The sequence below is a fragment of the Microtus pennsylvanicus genome, chromosome 1 (genome assembly GCF_037038515.1).
Source record: "Microtus pennsylvanicus isolate mMicPen1 chromosome 1, mMicPen1.hap1, whole genome shotgun sequence".
NCBI classification, from domain to species: domain Eukaryota; kingdom Metazoa; phylum Chordata; class Mammalia; order Rodentia; family Cricetidae; genus Microtus; species Microtus pennsylvanicus.
In genome coordinates this window covers 124,165,052-124,178,562 of record NC_134579.1, presented here as the reverse complement: position 1 = coordinate 124,178,562, position 13,511 = coordinate 124,165,052, and the positions used below count along the sequence as shown (strand labels likewise).

At 54.3% G+C, this 13,511-nt stretch overlaps 1 protein-coding gene across 1 annotated transcript in view; it reads left to right on the top strand.

Annotated features, from left to right (window-relative positions):
• Window positions 1-7,638, top strand: part of Fam222a (family with sequence similarity 222 member A) — a 44,591-nt gene extending 36,953 nt beyond the window's left edge. Inside the window, exon 3 of the mRNA XM_075982871.1 lies at window positions 5,220-7,638. Within this exon, the coding sequence (XP_075838986.1) occupies window positions 5,220-6,496 (1,277 nt within the window). The 3' untranslated portion in view covers window positions 6,497-7,638. The remainder of the gene's footprint in view (window positions 1-5,219) is intronic.
• Window positions 7,639-13,511: the final 5,873 nt, after the last annotated feature.

Sequence of the window (13,511 nt, the reverse complement as noted above, 5' to 3'; positions counted from 1 at the left end):
CATTGCATGCTTAAGTCCCTGGAACCCAGCCTTCAGCCCCATCCTGGTAAGAACACCCACCGCCTGAGTCTGCATAGTCAAGGTAACCATGACCCTGCTCTACCACTTAGCTCCCCACAGCGGAGCCCCGCCCTCCCCTCCCTTCCCCCCTGCTGCTGGCAGCAGTGCAGTGAAGCCCTCTCATCTCCCTGAGGCAACATTAAACCCCACTCAGAGGGCTGGTTTTAATTGGCTTAATATACTCGTTAATAACCGCGTCTATTTAACGCACCTGTAAAAGGCCCATAACATTAACTTAATGGCAGCGACAGTTCGCCCGGCACTTCCTGCCAGCCTTTTAAATCTCCAGACAAGCCGTTAATGGGGACTTCCTGGATGGAGATGGATTGGGGGAGAGCTAAGCAGGGAGAGGCAGCCCGGGTCACCCTTACTTGATGCTAACCCTGCGTGTCTAACCTTTTCGGAGCACAGGGCCCTCCAGAGCTGTCTCACGAGGGCACAGTGCCTGACCCAGGGGAAAATGCGACCCTGTGTGTGCTGAGGGCCTGTTGACAGGAAAGGAGGCTGCAGAGAGAGGTCTAGGTCAGGTGGCCAGTATCACCTTGAACAGCGCATCTTAGTGAAGGCCGTTACAGAGAAGCCGAGTGGGGGCAGCACACGAGCTCCAAAAAAATCATTGTCAACGCCGACACGGGCCAGGAACACCAAGGAAGGCCTGTCCTTTGTGCCTGCTCCCAAGACCCTCCGGACTCAAGCAGTGGGAATCAATTTAGTACCAGCTTGGAGAGGGGCCGTGGCAGCCTGAGGGCACACGTGGCAGATCTGGGACGTAAAAGACCACTGGTATTCAGTTGGTCTATCACCTTCACCCCTGCTCAAAGGCACACCCCAGTCAGGTTCTTATTTCCAGCCAGGCCCACCTATGATCAACTCGAGATGAACACATCAGTGTATTAATCCATTAGTACCCTAAGACCTCGTCAGCCCTATGTGTGCCACCAGCAAGGGACCAAGCCTTCAACACATGGGCCTTCAGGGGATTATTTTATACCCCAATCATAATGGATGGTCTCTCTCCCTGGGGAACCGTCCATGTGGAGCATACACCAGAAGACCACAGTGGCCTGGGGCCTGGATGTTTTGGTTTCCAGCACCCATCTCTGGGTTGCTGGCCCCTGTCTCAGATCCTGTATGCCTCCCCTCTTCAAAGGCTGCCACCTCATTGACCTATGCGTCCAAGCCACAAACCCTCCCAGCCCACCACTCAGTCTGCTGGACCTCACTGTTCATTCCCAGGGCAGTATGTCAAACCGTCCCAGGAGTCAGTGCCAAGCGGCCACTATACCCCGGACTTGACAGTGAGAAGCTGGCCCGTGATGTTCCTGGGGGTGGAAGAAGTGTTTAGGGTCTTCTGGACATGAGATACCTGTGTGGCCTCTCCACACAGCTGGGTCCAAGTGGCAGTCAGGTGGCCTTTTACCGAGTCACCGTGGGTGGTAGTGAACACCTTTAATCCCAGCACTCGAGAGGCAGAAGCAGGTGGATCTCTGTGAGTTTCATGAGGTCTCTTTGTAAGTTCCAGGACAGCCAGGGCTACATAGAGAGACCCTGTCACCTCATGAAAGTCACTTAGCAACATTCCTGCCCACCCATACTACATTCTTCTCAGTATAATGAAGCCACTAATCCAGTTCATATCAAACGAGGGGGACCAGACGTGGCTACTTAGGGAAGATGTGCCCAAGAATGCAGATGTGTCCACCACATCTGTCAGCCTGCCCCCCTTCTGTTTCCGGGGCTTGTTGCTGCCCACCATCCCATCCAGGGTGCTGGCTCCTTTCCTCCCTGCCTGCATGATAGGGCCCAGGAAGCAGAGGGTATACGGCAGACAGCAGTGTCAGGGGTCGAGAAGGGACAGGCTCAAGCGTCTGCTGTGTCCTATGGGAGTGGGGCCCAGCTGTGCACAAACCATTAAGGGAGCCCTGAGTCTGGTGGCCAGCTGCAGGCAGTGCCATGGTCCCTTCAGTAATGACAGCTGCCACTGAGATTCCTCAGACCAACTGGAACGGGGGTAGGGCAGGCTAGATGGCTGGGTGGATGCTGGGCTTTTCCATGGCTCCCCTAAAGAGCCCGCTGACACTCAGCTCTCCAGCCTCTCCATGAGGACCTTTCCCTAGTCCCATTGCCCTGCCTTTACCAGACCCTGAGATGGTGTGAGCACTTGTGACAGGGACTTTGCAACCTGGGCCTAAGAGCCAAGTAGCCGAGGATCCCAAGCCAGGTCCACTGCAGAACAGGCTGTGCTGTGAACCACTCCAGGGTAGCCAGAAAAAAAGGGTCTTTTAGGGACCAAGGATTAAGGCGGGGGTATCATCTCAAAGGCGTATGTGGGGCCCATGATTAAACCAGCCCTGTGATGGGAAACCCCAGCAGCCTCGCTGTCACCATGCCCAGGAAGAGGCTCACCAACACCAGCCTGAGCAGCCAGGTGATGGCTATAGAGAGTGGTGGCCCTCAGCCGTCAGACATGACCCAGCCCTGCTGGGCGCTGCCTGGGGTGGAGTGACGGTGACCCAGAAGACAGACCGGTCTAGCTCTGCCCTTGGCTGGTTGTGACCTCTGACCTCTTAACCTACAAAATGGAGACCTGTGTGTCGTCTTATCTTGGGTCAGGTGACAACACTGTGTGGCTGATGGGACTTGGAAACCCAAGAGCCACTTGGCTGAGTGTCTACTCCGGGTCCCTCAGGAGGCTCGGCTGGGACTGGACAAGACTCACATGGCCACGCTTCTATTCATCCCCTAGGCCTCTCTAGGGTCCCCGTGTGACTGGGTGTCATGGGCGAAGCAGCCCACAGAAAACCATGTTTCCTTCCAAAGGGTCTTGTTGGTTATACAGTTCAACCCTGCCTGCTGTGGCTCCAGGGGACGGCAGAGTCTGGAGTGCCAGGTGGTCAGAATGACTAGGGAGCCAGAGCTCCGGGCCGGCTGCCACATGTCATACCCCTATGTACGTCACAGGGATGCCATCCCTCCACACACACACCACTCAGAAAATGGTGGGTGCAGAGCCTGTACCTGGCCAGCGCTGGCCACCGCGAGCCTCTGCCTCCAGACACCACTGTCTGCAGGAAGCCCGCTGACCAGATGGGGGCCAGGTGCGCCCTCTTTTGGTAAGAAGACCAGGGAAGCAGCATTTCCTCCCTTTTCTTAAGGTTTTGAACACCTAATTTATTCCATCCATTAGATAGATTTTGTAGATTTAATCATTTTCACAGTTGGTGGCTCATTGGATACTCAAGATAAACCCCGAATGAGAGCGTAGTGCAGAGGACAAATGAGTTTTCACACCACAATGGCAGACGCTTGCCTGGGAAGAGTTTAAGGGGAACACAAATACACACGGCCATCATTTTTTTCCCCTCCCGGCAGCGCTTTTGCTGAGTCTGGTAGGTTTCCACAGCTAATTTCACCAGTTTTGTTCATCTGTAAAATTGCATAAAAGTGACATTTTTGTGCTCATTATAGCAACTGCTGATTTATGGCTGGCAAATGAAGAGCGGGTCCCTTTTCTGCGGGACTCTCAGAGCGGTGCTAAGTGCCCATGAAATTGCTTGTATAATGTAGTTTAAATCCAATCGCAGAGAAAGATTCCTCCGTTGGCCAAAGTGGCGTTTCCATTCTCCACACCGTTTATTTTAGGCTACTTCGGAGCTGGGGAGGCCCAGGGCAGGGTCCGGGTGGACTTACCTTCCGGGCCCAGGTTAGGCCAGTGGATTGAGAGGTAGAGGAATGTGACACCCTGTTCCATGTTGTCACCGCCTCCTGCCATGCTGCACCTGGGCCTTGCTGGCCCGAGGGGCCGGGCGGATCGTGCTTACTCTGTCCTGTGTGCTGTGGGCTGAGGCAGCCACCAGGTCCAACCCTAGTCGTGACCAGCATCTGTCTACAGCTGTTTGCCATGCCCACTCTGGTGAGAAGCCGCCCTGATGTGCCCAGGCCCTGCCTCAGCTGGCCTCAGCTCTCCCAGCTGCTCCTGGCAGTTGTGTCTGGGAAGGCTGACCTAGTCACCACCCTGCCTGACCATCCAGACTAATGCTGGACCAAAGCCATTCAGGTCAGGCTCTGGGAGGACAGATAGGAAGCCTCTAACTGAAAGGACCTCATGGGTGTGTCCCTCTCTGGTAAGACTCTGCCCTGGGCCAGATTGGTCTCCTCCAGCACAGCCTACTACACATGGACCTGCTGAGTCCTCACAGCCCCCTCAGAGGCAGCCTTAGGAACAACATCTGCATAGATGAGGAAAGGAAGGCTCAGCATGATGAAGCCATTACCTAAGTCCCCTGTCACCCACTGTGTGGCCCACACGCTGGGCCCCTCAGCACCGCCAAGGTCACCCTATGACTGGCACCGTTATTGTTCCCATTCCACACGTGGGAAAACTGAAGCTTGCCCAAGCAGCTTGCCTAGGGCTACAGAGCCAGGGCTCCACCCAAACCCTGCCAGCGCCAGTACAGGTCCTCCTGTGTGCCTCCCTGTGCCCCTGCCTCAGAGGAAGCTCTGGGATGTGCTCTGGTTTACTGGAATGGCTCACGATGTCAGGAGGGGTCTGTGAACCAGCAGCTTACACACACACACATACACACACACACACACACCCCGGCAGGGCCAATTGTGACCACCTATAGTGGGTGAGTCTCACAATCTAGAATCTCACACACAATATTAACAGGCCAGCCACCGTGAGCACCCGGCATCTACTTCATCACACCCAGCCTGGAATGCCAGCACAGGTAGTCTATGCTGCCAGAAGTGGGGCTGGGGATGCTCAGTTGGTAGGGTAACTTGCCTAGGAGGCCCTGGGTTCTATCCCAGGCGCTGCATAACAGGGCATGATGGCACACAACTGTGACCCTCGCTCTTGGGAGGGAGAGGAAAGTCAGGGTCATTCTTGTATATGCATCAAGTTTGAGGCCAACCTGAACACACCCAGGACCCTATCTCAAAGAGGAAAAAAGTGGCAAACTCTATTTAAACTTTGTATGTGTGTGCGGTTTCCTCTGTGAACTTCATGCTTTCATTCAAAAGTTGGAAGTGTGGAACCAACAGAAGAAAAACCAGCGAGGGAAGGGGAACTGGGCAGCTCCCAGAGCCCTGGTGGGGACTGAGGGGTTGTAGCTACCAGCCTGACACTCACTTGTGCCTCTGTCTCCCTGCAGGCGAGTCAGTGGCCAGCTCTATGCATTCCGCCCGCTACCCAAGCCCAGCCGAGCTGGATGCCTATGCGGAGAAGGTGGCCAACAGCCCACTGTCCATCAAGATCTTCCCCACCAACATCCGAGTGCCGCAGCACAAGCACCTGAGCCGCACGGTCAACGGCTATGACACCAGCGGCCAGCGCTACAGTCCCTACCCTCAGCACAGCACCGGCTACCAGGGCCTGCTGGCCATTGTCAAGGCTGCGGTCGTCTCCTCTAGTTCAGCTGTGCCCGCTGGGCACACCAAAAGTGTGCTTAAGAGCGTGGAGGGCAAGCGGACTAAACTGTCACCGGCCACTGTGCAAGTGGGCATCGCACCCTACCCGGTGCCCAGCACTCTGGGGCCTTTGGCTTACCCGAAGCCACCCGAGGCACCTGCCCCACCGCCCAGCCTACCTGCAGCCGCTACTGCCACCTCTGTGATCCCTCTGCCGGGCCGGGGCCTGCCCCTGCCCCCTTCCAATCTGCCCTCCATCCATAGCATCCTCTACCAGCTCAACCAGCAGTGCCAGGCCCCAGGCGCTGCCCCAGGCGCCTGTCAGGGTGTGGCTGTGCCCCACCCCAGTCCAGCTAAGCATGGCCCGATGCCCAGCTTTCCTAGCATGGCTTACTCAGCCACAGCAGGTCTGCCAGACTGCCGGAAAGGGGCAGAACTGAGCCAGGGAGCCACACCAGCCCTGACACTGGCTGGGGCCACCAAACCTGCAGGGTATGCAGAAGGGGGCCTGGATTACCTGCTATGGCCTCAGAAGCCACCCCCACCCCCACCCCAGCCACTTCGAGCCTACAGTAGCAGCACCATAGCCAACAAGTCTCCTGAGACTTGTGGCGGGCGGGCATTCGAGAGGGCCAACGGGTCGCCCCACAATTGTGGTGTGGGGCTGCCCACCAGCTTCACCGTGGGCCAGTATTTTGCTGCCCCTTGGAACAGTGTTCTGGTGACACCTACTAGCGACTGCTACAATCCAGCAGCAGCTGCGGTAGTGACAGAGCTGGGGCCAGGAGCTGCCAGGGAGCTAACTGGGCCTCCTGCAGACGCACTCTCGGGCCTGGCCAGCAAGAGCGTGTGCAACACAGCGGTGCTGAGCAGCAGCCTGCAGTCGCTGGAGTATCTCATCAATGACATTCGGCCACCCTGCATCAAGGAGCAAATGCTCGGCAAGGGCTATGAGACAGTGGCCGTGCCCCGGCTGCTGGACCACCAGCACGCCCACATCCGCTTACCCGTCTACAGATAAAGTCTGCTCTGCGAGCACATGAACCGATGGACAGATGGACAGGGTGCTGAGGGGTTAGCAGGCCACAGCACAGGGCAGGATGCTAGCAGGCCGTCCCGCCTGCCCTGTGGCCGTGTGTCCACAGGGAAGCCAGGCTGGTTCGCTCCACACTGCGGTGGGCAGGCAGGTTGACCTCACTCACCAGGGCTTTCTCCCCCAACTTGCTGCCCTAGGGAACAGGGAGGGTCCAGGGCTGCCTGCAAGGCCCATCCTTCCTCTATCGAAGCCGGGAAAGAGGACCTTCTGCAGACAGGAAGTTCCTTCTGGAGCTCCAGCAGAGGCATTCAGACCAGGGGTGCTTCAGTCAGCATGAGCCACACATACTGGGTCTTTACCCATAGTCCCCTAGTCTCTCAGAAAAGGAGCAGGAAGGATTCCTGCTAGAAAGTCCCTGGGTACAAAGTGCACCCCCCCACCAACTACTCTAGGTGAAGACCACTCTGACTCCAGACTCCTAGAGGCCTCAGGACTACCAGCCCCCTGTTCCTCCTGACTCTCCTCCCCATCCTTCCTAATAGGAATCACATCCCACCCTTCTCTCTCCACCCTGGACCAACCTCTTCTCTGTTCCCTCCACTACACCGTATAGGGCTGCCGGGAACAGCTGGTGCATTGCACAAGGGCACCGTGCCCAAGGAGACTCCACGCACGTCCTAAACGTGTGTATTTGTTAGAGTTGCCTGCATTCCGAGGAAGGCACACCATTTCCCTACCCACACAGAGATGTCACGGGCTAGCGAGGGGCCTGTAAATTCAGACTCCATTCACGTGGATGATCTTGCCTTCAAGTGTGGGGTCTCCTGGGAGCTAGTGAGAGGGTGACCTCCTGGCTATAACTGGAATACCCCATCCAGCTCCTCTGCACCCCCCGCCCCAGGCATGACCTGCGCTGCTGTCAGGAGAGGTGGCATAGATAAGCCCAAGAAGTCAAGGCCTGCAGTCCCTGGGTCCCAGCCCCAGCACTCACTCCAGAAGTGGTACCATATCTCTCCAAGGCCTGTCCAAGCACTAAGTGCATTTACAAATCTCTGAGAATGTTTTTTTATACTAAAATTGACCATTATATTCTACTGTGAGAAGTGCAGTCTGCACTTTGTTGTTTTAAAAACGAAGAGAAAGAAAAAAACCAGAAAACAGATGGTGTCTCAGACATGTGCTGTGAAGATGTTTCCACTCTCGCTGACGCCCTCCCTTGGGGATCCACGGGAGGGCGCCCCAGGGAGCCTGGCAGGAGGGTTGGCATACACAGTGTTCTGTGCCCAAGTTATTATGAAGCTCTTCAAGCTGGGTGATACCCCATGTGTTCTGTCATCTTTGGTGGCCAATGGTCCACCCATAGAAGCAAAATCAGAATCAAAACTGAGCTCCGGTAGCTCTCTAGTGCTGGGGTGGCTCCGAACCCCCCATCGTAAGCCCCTCCCCAGCTCCTGTCTGTCATCCTCCCAGCTTAAATGGTGGCAGAATACCTGGAGACAGGCTTGCCTCATCCTGGCCAGCCCAGATGACACTGGGCCAGACACATGTCACTGGGAGGTCATTCACCAGGGACCAGCTGAACCTTGCTAGAGACTCATCCTTGGGAGGTGGGAGGTCTCCTGCCTGAGTTTATAGTGCCATGGGCCTGGTGCCCACACAGATGAGACCTGTCCTACGGTAGGGGTGGAGAGAGTGGGGGGCGGAATCTGAGTTCAGAGCACCCAACAGGATGGGAGACGGGAAGAGGGGTCCAATCCCACAGCATGAGGGTTTCACTGTGCCCATGTTCGATCCCAGTCAGATAATCTATGCCAAGAAAAATTGGGACAACCAGTCTGGGGCAGCCCTCCAGCCCCACACGGAACCCTGGCCAGTGTGGTGGGGATTAGGGCAGAGGTAGGAATGTCCCAAGTCAGCCAGGCCCTCAGCTGGGGCCACAGTCTCCTGAAACCTTTCAGTAACCCAGAGTCCACTCAAAGGGAATAGTCTCAATGTCACCGTGTGCAGAAGTCCAGGCTTTTCCCTGGGAATTTCACCCTGAGCCAGGCACATCTGCTAACCCAGGGGATATGGGAGACCAGGCGACACGGGGTAAGTGCTGGAAAGACCACCAGGGTCGAGTCACAAAGAATCAGTGACATGATGACCTCAGTGGCCCTGTCAGGTAAGGAATGGGGTCACATCTTTCCCAGAGCAGACAAGGAACCTGAGGAACACCTGCAAAATAATGGCAGCCCTGCAACTGTCTAAAACAGAGCCAGTGGGCCACCCAGAGCCAAGACGGGCATAGCAGGTAGCTGGACAGGGTCTGAGCCCCAGTTGCTATACTGAACTATCCAAAAAAAAAAAAAAAACCCACGAAACTGGCATATTGTGATGGAAACACAGGCGGCAGGAGTGGCCCTAGAAGGGCAGACCAGTCTGCCCTGTGGCTGGGTTCCTTCTCCCTGGGCCTCAGTTTCCCCTCCGGAGCTGAGGTGGTTGACCTGAAGAGCATTCTAGATGCTGTGGCATTGACCCATGCTTTCACGGAGACCCTGGATTGACATGGCAGCCTTGGGGCGGGGCAGGTCAGGCCACCAGAGTGACGGAAGTGGGCAGTCAAAGCAGGCTCGGGGCCAAGGAGCTCCTGCTGGCGCACAGTGCTCTGCACAGGTGAGTCTGGTGAGGTCACGGCCCCCCAGAAAGAAGCCCCCCCACTCCATCTCCACTCCTGGCTGCTCTGTGCACACCTGGAGGCAACAAATGCTGCAGGTTTTATTTGCCTTCAGAATCAGGTTGGCCTGCGTGGCTGGGCTACGGGGAGGCAAGCTAGGCAGCTAAGCCGAGAGAAGCAGCTCCTCCACCCTACCCTCTCCCATCCCCGCTGTGGTTCTCTGTCTCCGTTCCAACAGGCTCTCTTCCCCCTGGAACTACCTTGGGCTCCCATGTTTCCAGGCTGAGATCAGGTGGTCAGGCCTGCTGTACCACATTCATGGCCACAACAGCAAAGCCACCAAGGTGCAACTTCTGCATCTTACCGCATCAGGACAGCCAGGGACTGAGAGCAACTGGGACAGACACCAGGTCAACTTCCCCAAACAGGAACCAGACCCCAGAGATAAGCAGGTCACATGGCCTATTAAAGGCTCTGAAAAGTTCTGCATGCACGACCCTGCCAATATCTGAACTGAAGTTTTTGTTTTTATTAATGTACCAGGGAACAAGACTGTTCAGAGAAACTATGTTGCATTGGAGGAAAATGAGTGCCTTCTCCCTGGGCCTCAGTTTCCTCAGTTGTAACACAGGCTTCATAGTGAGCTGCAGGGGAGCAAGTATTTGACTCCATCCGTAAGCAGCGGTCACTGGGCCCATATCTAGGTTCGTAGATTAGGGACCTGTTAGGAAGGTGAGGACAGTGGCACAGCACAACCACTGTGAATACATTTGTTTAGGGCAGGGACCCTTGAACTCGAGATGCCCCTGCCTCAGCCTCCCAAATGCTGAGGTTGAGCCGGGCGATGGTGGCGCACGCCTTTAATCCCAGCACTCGGGAGGCAGAGGCAGGTGGATCTCTGTGAGTTCAAGACCAGCCTGGTCTACAGAGCTAGTTCCAGGACAGGCTCCAAAGCTACAGAGAAACCCTGTCTCGAAAACCCAAAATAAATAAATAAATAACCAAATGCTGAGGTTGCAGGCAGATCCTAGCACACACAGATGAGAACACCTACTCTGAGGGGAAAATAGGCCCAGGGAGGGAAGGCAACTTGCCTCAGATCACACAACAATTTGATCCTAAACCCTCTAGAAGCTGGGCTGCCTTCTCCTCACAGAGAGAAAATAGGCTTCTCCCAAGTCCCGGGCTCCAGGTGCTGGCACACCGGTTGCTGTTAAACTTCTGCACCTTTGTAAAGGCCTGAGACATTGAATTTTAAACAAATCCTTGTGGGGCTAGAGACACCTCAGTGGTGCAATGCTTATAAGGCCTGGGTCCCACCTCCCACAACTCCCAAGAAGTTGCACCCTGTAATAAGACAGGGCTCAGGTTCAAATCCTGCTTCCACCACATCCTCACTGTGTCCTGGACTGGGTTCGTTTATTGGTTCTCACTTCTTTCTCTAAAAAATGGAGTTGAAACACTGTACTTCTTACCTATGTGGTAAGTGACAGAAACCACGGCTTCCCTCATTAAGATGAGAAAGAAAATGTATTCTCTCAAACAATCAAAGGATAATTTAAGTGCAGGGTAGCCCAGGGGTTGGCTGAGTCATAAGTAGCCCAATGGTGTCATCAGGGGCTCCCTCCCTTTTCATCACATGACCACAGCTTTATAAGAGAAAGCATTTAACTGGGGGCTGGCTTACAGTTTCAGAGGCTTAGTCCATCGTCATTGTGGTGGGAGCATGGCAGCAGGCAGACATGGTGCTGGAGCAGTAGCTGAGAGTTCCACATCCTGATCTACAGGCAGAGAGAGCAATACTATAGACATATTAAAGAGCTCCACAATAGCCCGGAATGGAGCATAACAAAGGTTTATTTGGGGATAAAATGCACAGTAAGGGTAGAGATCCACGGTCCTCTGTGGGTGCTGGAAGCTTGAGATCAAATCTAGTAAAAAAAAAAGGGGGGGGCTGCATGCATGCTTTTCTTCTGCACCTCAGACCACACCCAAATGGACCACATCTAAAAGGCTATTGGCTGAAGGAGTTCCCACAACATCTCCCCTCTTTGTCTAAATAAGAGGGTTCTAAGCCCAATACAAGACTATATACAATAAGAACAAATATCAGGTATTGTCCAAGGAAAAGAAGAGACAAAAACATACAAAAATTAGAACTACAACCAGTATGACAACATCAAGCAAGAAATATATGCTAAATGTCCAGTCTAGATAGTGAACAAATAGCAGATTATTTCAATAGTTATCCTATCCTGAGAAGTCTAACTCTTATATTAAAAATGTCTTGGTTCAGTCAAGAAAACAAAGTAACTATGACTATCTAGTCTTCAACCCCATCAAAGACCTGAGAAGGGAAATAATAATACCCAAGTAAACAGGAAGTGCAATCAAGCAACTTCCAATAGGTGCAAGAAATGACAGAGACAACTGGCTACCTGGGCAATCACCCAAAGTCTCATTTGCAACATTGAGGCAACCAACTTTGGCTAAGGTCTAGAGTATCTAACAGACCATTTCCAGAGGCAGGAAAATTTGAAAGACTGTCCTACCCCGTGTTGGCTGAAGGAATTACTACAACACCTGGCATGGGCTTTTGAAATCCCAAGGCCCAACCTCAGTGACAGGCTTCCTCCAGTAAGGTTATACCCTCCTAACCCTTTCCAAATAGTGCCTGGTGATTGAGCATTCAAATCTGTGAGCCTTTGGGGGCCATTCTTATTCAAACCATCACACCCGTGTTCTGGTCTCAGCATCCCTTCCTAGTGACAAAATAGCTACCACAGTTCCAGCCACCACTTCCAGACCCACCAGTGAGGCGCAGCTGGGGGAGGGGCAGTCCCACTCCCCTGGGGATCAGCACTGGGCCACAGGGCTATTCCATGCCAATGTCATGTGTGTTGAGGGTCCGTGCTGTGCAGAGCAGGGTGTATGAGGAAGAGGAGGCCCAGCTTCATGCTCACACAAAGCCAGCTCTGCCTGGCCATCTGCTTCCCTTGCCTGAACCTCCCTTCACAAAGAGCACTACCAGCCTGGCCTCTCCCCACACCCCTTGGCTCTTCAGTCCCTGGGCTGTGGACCTCTGATGGCCATGGCTGTCCTCCCGTTCTCTCACCTCCCACACTCCCTCTTGGGAAAATCCCCTCATTGCCCTCAGGGACCTGGGAGTCCTCAAAAATGAAAGGCTCAGGAGGTTCCTGGCTCTCAAGTCCATGCTTCTGCCAGGCCAGAAGTGGGGATAGAGACCCAGAGACCCCAGCTGCCTAATCACCCAATCAAAGCAGAGGCATATCCACAGGGCCAAGGCCTGTGGTGGAGGTCACATGACCACAAACTGGCCAGCACAGCTAATAAAACCCCTGGCACTCATCTGAATAGTAACAGCCTTGAGAGGCAACTGTTCAGTCAAATCCAGAGTGCTCCCTCCCAGCCTCACTTGACCCCGCCCCTTCGCTTTGATCTCTAATGTATCCATTATTTCCCAGAGAGCTTTAAACTTGGGGGACAGATCAGTCACACATGTTGTACGAATGCTCACCCCTAATGAGCCTCTCTAGGAAGGAAGGGACAGGCCACCAAGAGAGCAACGGGGTCTGGGGATCAGCTGACAGGGCCTCCACAGGAAGGCAGAGGCCATGAGGGCATGGTGCTGGGTTCAAATCTCACCTTCACTGTTTGTAGCCCTGGTTAAAGTCCTGGCCTCTCAAATGTCGCAGAACTCTGGTTTGGGGCTTGGCTGGCTTCTGAATCCATTAACTAGCTGACCAAATTATTAAAAAAAACAAACCAAGCCAGGCGGTGGGGCATATGCCTTTAATCCCAGCACTCGGTAGGCAGAGGCAGGTGGATCTCTGTGAGTTCAAGACCAGCCTGGTCTACAGAGCTGGTTCCAGGACAGACCTCAAAGCTACAGAGAAACCCTGTCTCGAAAAACCAACCAACCAGCCAAACAACCAAACCAAAGGGCTGGAGAGATGCCTGGGTCACGGGCTGCTCGCACAGAGGACCTGGGTTTGGTTCCTAGCATCCACACGGCGGCTCACGACCATCTGCAATTCCAGTTCCACACCTCTTCTGTCCTCCGTGGGCACTACCCTTGCATGGTGCACAGATACATGCAGGCAAGATAATAACAACAAATCTTTTTCTTTTTCAAGAAAACTCAGCGTTATCCAAACTCGTTCATGTCTCAGGCACCTGTGGGTTTTTGTGAGCTCTGCAAAGTTGCCCGGGGCATGTGGCTCTGCACCAGCAGGTGTTCAGCCTTGCCTTAGGCTGGCCATGAAGGGCTGCCCACATCCCATTGGTGAACATGTCACCTGCTCAAGCCCAGGTAGGTGTAGG